This window comes from Geospiza fortis, unplaced genomic scaffold, assembly GCF_000277835.1.
Source record: "Geospiza fortis unplaced genomic scaffold, GeoFor_1.0 scaffold450, whole genome shotgun sequence".
NCBI classification, from domain to species: domain Eukaryota; kingdom Metazoa; phylum Chordata; class Aves; order Passeriformes; family Thraupidae; genus Geospiza; species Geospiza fortis.
In genome coordinates this window covers 1,749,494-1,757,271 of record NW_005054416.1, presented here as the reverse complement: position 1 = coordinate 1,757,271, position 7,778 = coordinate 1,749,494, and the positions used below count along the sequence as shown (strand labels likewise).

General features: G+C 54.0%; 2 protein-coding genes across 2 annotated transcripts in view; both read left to right on the top strand.

Annotated features, from left to right (window-relative positions):
* Positions 1 to 6,460, top strand: part of ZFP91 (ZFP91 zinc finger protein) — a 17,502-nt gene extending 11,042 nt beyond the window's left edge. The window contains 5 exon segments of the mRNA XM_014309274.2: positions 1,178 to 1,228; positions 1,770 to 1,848; positions 2,124 to 2,238; positions 2,743 to 2,842; positions 3,148 to 6,460. Coding sequence (XP_014164749.2) covers positions 1,178 to 1,228; positions 1,770 to 1,848; positions 2,124 to 2,238; positions 2,743 to 2,842; positions 3,148 to 3,658 — 856 coding nt within the window. The 3' untranslated portion in view covers positions 3,659 to 6,460.
* Positions 4,649 to 7,778, top strand: part of DTX4 (deltex E3 ubiquitin ligase 4) — a 16,169-nt gene continuing 13,039 nt past the window's right edge. The window contains exons 1-2 of the mRNA XM_031061501.1: positions 4,649 to 4,653; positions 7,296 to 7,510. Of these exons, the coding sequence (XP_030917361.1) occupies positions 4,649 to 4,653; positions 7,296 to 7,510 (220 nt within the window). The remainder of the gene's footprint in view (positions 4,654 to 7,295; positions 7,511 to 7,778) is intronic.

The following is a 7,778-nucleotide window of genomic DNA, read 5'->3' as shown; positions in this document are numbered from 1 at the left end:
TGCGCTGGGGGCAGACACAGGGTTGTCTTGTCACTGGAATACCTTGTGTGTGTGTTAAGTGTCCTTTTTGTACAGTTAGGACTTCACCAGAGGTCAGGAAAATCAGCTGTTTTCCCCTTGCTTTTGAGAAGTAAAACAACAAACTTTTCCACCCAGTCAGTCACCAGTGGCTGACACCTTCTGCTGTGTGCTGTCCCTGGAGCTCATGGCTGAAGCATTCCTCCTGGCAACACAGGGAGATGGGTTTATGTGACTGTGTCAAAGCCATTCTTTGGGATAATGTGAGGGGAAAAAAAGAAAAAGGAGCTGGTTTTGTACCTCAGCTCCTCTCTGAGTGGTTGGAACAGCCCGGGCTCCCTCTGCTGACCTGCTGCACACGGGTGGTGTAATTTCTCTTGCTGTTCCTGAGCTGCTGCTGATTCACAGTGGAGAGGAGTGAGGAGGCTGATATTTTGAGAACATTTTTGTCTGTTGGAGACTGCTTTCTGAGGCTTGAGGTTTTGTTGTTTGAATCAGACACTACTTTCTGTGCGTAATAAAACCTGTGGCTCTTCTGAGGGCTTGGCTTGAATGCTGAGTGTGTGTTCAGCATGTTCCTGGCTTGCCATCAATACAGATGTCTCAGTAGAGTCTGGAAAATACTTCCATCAGTCTGCTCCAAGTGTCTCTGCAGCAATGGGATCAGGCAGGCAGAGCTGGGCAGAGCTGTGCCTTGGGAGGCTGCAGTTTACATGTGAGCACAGGTCTGCTCAGACAGAGCCTAGATTTTTGTCTTGACAGGTACAGAAGCTGCTGTGGCTAATTCAGAGCCCTGTAAAATAGCTGCTGGATCATTAATCCCGTTCTTCCTGATCAGGCAGATGGATGTTTTCCCATGGTGTGGAATGTTCCCCAGCAGAGCAGAGGAAATACGGTGCACTGTTGGTTGTAGACTGTGTTGGGAAAATTACATGTTTATGAAAAGTGCAGTAGGAAATGCGAAGTATTGAGAGAGCAAACCATGTGAACTATTTATTTCTCTGGAATTCTCCATCTTTTGAATCTGTCTCCAACTTGCACTCAGTTTTTTTTCTAGACCATGCAGTTAATGAGGCAATACAGCATACACTTCAAAGTCTCTGCCCCCTGCTAATGTAAAGAAGCTGCTCTCAGTTCTGTTTCTGTATCCCTGTTACAGGAGGGGAAGGAGGAGAAAGGATGACAAGAGCCCAAGGCTGCCCAAGAGAAGGTAAGTGATCCTCTCAACCCAGTTGTGTTTTGCAAACTTGCTTCCCTTGTGTCCTACATGCAGACAAGGATTGTCCCAAAGCCATCTCTCTGCCTTAAAGGGAATAAAAACCAAAACCAGCAGCGTGCCTTGTCTTCCCTCTTCTCCTTCCCCTGTAGGTGTTGGTTTAGTTTCTTCCAAGTGAACCAGCCCCCTGCCCACTTCTCAGTTGATCCCTCCTGTGGCATGACCCAGCAATAAGGAATTGCTTTGAGAATTCTGGGTCTCCTGAGGTTTTCCCAGCTCTAGGGAGAGCCCTCAAGTAGTGGCAGGAGAAGAGTTGGCTCTTGAACAGCAACTGTGTCACAGCCCAGGCGGCGGTTTTGGAGCAATAGTGCTTTGCTGTGCTTGCATTTGTTATTTGTAGCATGAGACACATTAGCTCCTCACAGACACAGAGAATTGTGATTCTAAATAGAATATATATAGAATCTTTATCTATAGAATCACCTGACCATAGAAGCAGCCAAGCACTCTGCCCCTCTCCTTGCTGATTTCCCAGGAAGAAGCCCCCGATCCAGTATGTCCGCTGTGAGATGGAAGGCTGCGGCACGGTCCTGGCTCACCCGCGGTACCTGCAGGTGGGTGGGCTGTTCACTTCCTCTGTGGCACGTGGGAGGGCAGGGAAGGGGTGCTTGGAACAGACAGCTAAGCCTCCACTGGCACTCACACCCCTTCCTGATGCTGTCATTTTGCAAGGCTTCATTGTGGCCAGTTGTAGCCGTGTGTGTGAGTGTCTGTCAGGTTGCTGGATGTCCGTGTGTGTTTCATTTTCCAGTGGGGATCTAAACTTGAGTGAACCTCAGCTGTTCACTCAGCCATGAACAGTCTGCAAACTTCCACTCTTTCTTTCCAGCATCACATAAAATATCAGCACTTACTGAAGAAAAAATATGTGTGTCCTCATCCTTCCTGCGGTCGGCTGTTCCGGCTCCAGAAGCAGCTCCTGCGGCATGCCAAACATCACACAGGTACAGGGGGGTGGGAAATAGATGCAAACTCCTCTTCAGGTCAGTGAACAGATAGAAGGAGAATGGAAAAACCTCTGGGACTTCTGCAGAGAGTGAAGCCAAGTCAGGTGGCATAGATTTGCAGCAGCAGCAGCAGGGTATTACTGTCTTCTGGATTACCATCTTTTAAGCAAATGAAAGAAATAGACTACAGAGGTTTTAATTCTCCTTCTGGCAGGCATCACTCAGGAGCTCTGTAGAGGAATAAGCCTCAACAGATAAAGTCTGATTTATCCCAATTTGCCAGTCTTTCAGTTTTGGTCGGAGTGGATAATTAGCTCTTAGGAGAGTTTTAATCGTGCCTCGCCTCTCCAGATCAACAGCTGTGGTGTGTTGTGGGACACCTCCTCCTCCCAGAACTTGTAGCTCTGCTCCTTCCTGGGCAGCTTTACCTGCACTGCCTGAGAGTTGGGAAAGGGGGCAAGTCTGTGGGAGAGCAGTGCTGCAACTGGTGTTGTCTTTCAGATCAAAGGGATTACATCTGCGAGTACTGCGCCCGGGCCTTCAAGAGCTCCCACAACTTGGCAGTGCACCGGATGATCCACACGGGCGAGAAGCCCTTGCAGTGAGTACCTCTGCCTGTGCCTCGCCCTCCTGCTCTGAGGGACCCCTGAAACACCCATTTCAGAGCAGCTCTGAAGTCAGGCTGGAGCCTGCTCCTGGTGTCCCAGCTCTCTTTGTACACACACTTGTGTCACCTGCTCCTCGGGATCTGGGGAATGTAAGCCTTCAGTAAATAAAATCAGAGCTGGAGCTGCGGTGACATTAGCGAGCCCGTGCTGTTCTCCTGAGCTGCCACCTCACTACTATTGTCCTTATGAGCGTGTGTGGGTGTCCCTTTGTTGTGACCTCCTCATTGTCCCCCCCTAGGTGTGAGATCTGCGGATTCACCTGCCGGCAGAAGGCTTCCCTCAACTGGCACATGAAGAAGCATGATGCAGACTCCTTCTACCAGTTCTCCTGCAATATTTGTGGCAAGAAATTCGAGAAGAAGGACAGCGTGGTGGCCCACAAAGCCAAGAGTCACCCCGAAGTGCTCATTGCTGAAGCACTGGCTGCCAACGCGGGTGCCCTGATCACCAGCACCGATATCCTGGGCACTAATCCCGAGGCCATTGTGCCGCCCACAGATGGCCAGGGCCTCCCGCTGCTCCCCGACCCCCTGGGCAGTGCTCCCCCAGCAGATTGCCTGCTGCTGAGCCCAGAGGGGATGCCAAAGCCCTACTGTGGCGGGGCAGAGCGAGTGAGCCTGGTGGCTGACGGCAAGCTCTTCGTGGGCAGCGGCAGCAGTGCGAACCCAGAGGGGCTGGTCATGAACACAGAGATGCTGGGAGCCAGCACGGAGGTGCTCATTGAAGATTCTGACTCCACTGGACCCTAGTGGCAGGGGAGCACCTGGGTGCTGGGACAGTTGGGACTCTGTATTTAAAAGGAAAAGGAAAAAAAAAAAAGGAGGAGGCACTTACGAAAGAGAGGAAAGTTAAACAAAACTTACAATACTAGTAAATAACTGAAGGGTCTGCTCCCCTCCAGCGCGGATCACAGCACATCCTCTTTCTCCCAACCACTTCTCTCTCTCCCACGGCCCCTTTGTGGAAAGGGGCACGTGCTGCCATTGCCTGAGCAAGTTGGATTGAGCGGCGGATTTCTCCAAGGGAGGGGGCACTGCTGAAACCCCTCGCTCTACCCCAAAGCAGTTGTTGCCTTTCTGGCTCCTTGGCATGGCCCCACTGGCAAACTAAAAAGCGTTGGACGTGCTCTGGAGGAGTTCCTTAGGACTCCCTCTGCCCCTGGTCCCGACTTCTATGCACCACTGCACTCTGGTCCTTGCAGTCTCCTCCTTCCTGGCCGGGGCTGGGAGTTTGGCACTTTAGCCCCTCGGCAGGGTGAGCTGTGAAGCAGCAGTGCACATCCCGCTCCCACCACGCTCCCCTGCTCCAGCCCTGGCAGGAAGTGGAGGGAGGGAACGCCCTGGCTCGTAGATCATGTTTGCTTGGAGAGGCCCGGGGGCTACAGGAGCCCTGCGTGGGAGAGGCAAGGAGGAGCATCCCAGTTTGACGACAGTAATTTGCACTTTGAACATGCTTCGTTTTTGTGTTGTGGTAACAAGATTCCTTATTTATTGTTTAAAAAAGGGTCGGTATTTTTTAGTTCTGTTCTTAGGGGCGGGGGTGGAAGGGGTTCAGGCTGTTTCCCAGTAGGCTCCAGTGCAGGGAGCTCCAGTGCCATTATGCCAGCAGCTGGGAGAGCTGAGGTGAAGGCAGCACTCTGGAGTCAGATGTGTCTTGCAGCTTTTGCAGAGTAGAGGGAGAGCCCCTGGAGAAGAGCCTGTGTGCAGTGGGAGTCTCTGCAGCAACGTGTTAGCAGGAGGATGAGGTGAGTGATGGGCTGTCTCTCCCTCCCTCCCAGCTCCGGGTGAGCTCCTTGCATTAAATGCCTGTTTTGCCTCCAGCCTTTCGGGGAAGGACGTTGTTAGCCAGGAACTTGTTCTTGTGACTTTTGACTCTTGGGACAGCCGTGAGCTACTTGCTGCTGGGGGATGTGGTGCTCCTCATCCAACTCTGCCTCTCCTTTTCCAGGTCTAGACAAAGACACAGTTAGCAGGGACTGGATATGGTTTTCTCAGGCTTGTTTATCCAAGGCAATAGATTGATGTGGGACTATGGGGCTGTCAGCTTTTCTCCCTGCCCTCATTTTGAGGGGGGATTGTGTAGCCGTGTTCTGAAAGCTTCTCTTTTCTGCACAGACACCCCAGCTTTCCCTGAAACGTGGCGGGTCGGGTGTTGCCTGCTGGTGTAGTTAGGGCAGCTTTGAGCCCTTGGAAAAGTTTACATAGGATAAGATGTGTCTGCTATGGAGACTTGGATTTTTTTTTTGCTCTTCTCTGAAACTTTGTGTGGAGATTCAGTGGCCTTGAATTCGTAGCGGTTTTGGAAGAGGTGAAGAATAACCTGTTTTTTGTTTATTTGCCTGTTTTTTGGTTGGGTTTCTGGGGTTGGGAGCAGAGCTGAAGTATCTTGTCTGAGCACAAGATCAGCTGAGTTGGTCTGTAGCACACAGCAGCTTGTTGAAATCGGGTACCTGGGGGTCTGGAAAACCGCAATAAAATGTGGAATTTAATTGGATTAACAGGAAACTGACTCTGAACACCCACTCTGTCCCCTGTGATGCCTGGAAATCCAGCTGTGGCCCAGACATGCTGGCTTTTCTCAGGCTGTTTGTCCTGGTTTGCCCCCCTCGCTCCCTTCCTCCTCCCCTTACACTGATACCTTTGTCAGAGCAAGTCGAAGCACTTCCTGGCGTAGGGGCAGGTCGAGGCTGAGCAGTCGGGTGTCCCGTGCCCGGGTGTGGGCATCCCGTGGTCATGCTGTGGCCTGGCTCACGTGAGAGCCCAGCACACCTGGTGGCAGGTCCGTGGTAGAATGGTGTTAAACTAAATCAGTTCCTTCAGTTGAGATGATCCAGTGTATTGCTTGGATCGCTTTACTGTGGTTTCCAGCAGGAAACTTTCTGGGTGGCAGCTGGTCCCCTCCCCTTGCAGGCTAGAAAGGGGCAGCACTCTGGGGACACTTGGTGGCCCTCGGGGCAGGTTGGCTTTGTCCTTCTGACATGGTGCTGCTGGAGCTGTGTCTCTGCTGGCCCCTGTGCCTGTGGGAGGTGCAGGGTGGGCAGAGCCTTGCACAGAACACTAAAGGAGAGCTTGGGGGGTTGTTGGTCGAGGGATGGCACTAAAAGGCCTTTGGGCCAAGGGCTTGCTCACCTCTGGTGACCCAGCACTTGGCACCAGGCTGGGGGAGGCTGCCTCGTCCCACATCCGCCCCAGTGGAGCAGGGTTTGCCCCTGGCTGCACTTCTGGGATGCAAAATCAAACATTTCCTTTGCTTCCCGGCCTGGACACCTCTGATCCCTGCCGCTCCCTGCCTTGTCCTTCCATGACACCTCTTGTAGCTCTCCCTTTTCTTTTTCTGGCCGTGGCCAGGTGCCTGTCTGTCCTCTAACCACAGCCTGCTCTCCCCTGATGCAGGAGAGATGTGTAGCTCCCCTCCCATGCCCCTCTGAAGCCCTAAAACTGACACAGCCCTCCTGCAGCTCCTCCTCCCCTCGATGTCTCTCCTTCACTCGCATGCAGTTTGCTTCAATAAATTATTGTAGTAGTTTGCAATAAACTTTTTTGTATTTTTTTCCCCTGTATTTATTTTTTTTCTCCTCCCGGGGAGGGATTGGAGGGGGCACGAGGCCCTTTGGCACGGGCAGCACTTGAGGGGCCCTGGGCCACTGGGCCGGGGCTGGGGGCTGCTGTGGCCAGGGGCTCCCCAAGCTGAGCAGCTTCTGCAGTAGTGACAGGGTGGCAAGGAGGCTGCTGGGCAGCTGGGGACCCCCCTGCCCTGGGACCCCCAGCCAGGCACACTGTGGTATTCATGGGAAGCTGCTTTTCAACTCCTGGGGTTTTTCTCACTCTTGATCTGGGTAATGCATAACCAAAATAAACATACTGAGGAAAAACCAACCCAACCTGAAGGGCTGTTTTTGTCTTGGTGTGTGCAGCTCACCTGTGGGGTGGCTGGTGTTGTTCTGGGGTGGTTGGGATATCTTTCCTTATCTGCAGCCCCTCTTTAGGGCAGGACCCCTCTGGGGAGGGGGGCGGTTAGAAGCATCTGGCACAGATCCTTCTGCCAGGGTTTGGGTTGCAGTTTGGCTTGGGGCTGCTGTGGGACCTCCAGCCTGGGCTGCTGCCCTCAAGCATTGCTTGGCCCTGCTCAGGCTCCAGCCGGCTGCCGGGCTGAGGTGTTGAGCAATGTCCGGGCTTTGCTCACCTCTTCCCGGCAGTGGTTTCCCGCACTCTGGAATGAGCCGAGGGCTTAGTGTGCTGCTAATCTCCCTGTGTGGCTGGGAGGGAGGAGTGGGTCAGCTGGGGCTGGGAGCCTGTTGCTGCTGCACCAGACAGTTCTGGGCAAGGCACTTGGAGTAGCGATGCGTGGGGGAATTAGGGAAATAATCTGTCGCTGTTGATCCCAGAGGCGGGAATTTGCAGTGTGGTGCCAGGCCCCAGGCACGGAAGAGGGGGAGAACCAGGCCAGCGGACGTGTGAGCGGAGCTCCCGGCTGGAATGCACCAGCTCAGGCCGCAGAGAGCCCCTCCGCTGCCCTCCGGCGCCGCGACCTCTGCAGCCGCGGCATCCGCCTGGCCGGCAAGATGCGCGCGGATGTCGTCGACCTCCTGGACGCCTACGTGAGTTTGCCCTGCTCCTTCTGGCTGCCGCGGGGCTGGGAGCACTGCTGGGATCTGGGATCTGTGCTGGGGTGCGAGGACAGACCCACGGCAGGGATGGGGCACGGAGTCTTGCTGGATCCGGGCCTGCTCACACCTGGGTGAGACTCGGGCAGCTCGCACTGCCCCAACACCTGCAGGGCTCGGGGCTGGGGATCCCCCACGCCTGCCTCTGCCTTGCTGATCCCCGGCGGGTCTCACCCTGCAGGTGGAGCAGCAGGGCTTGGACGCCC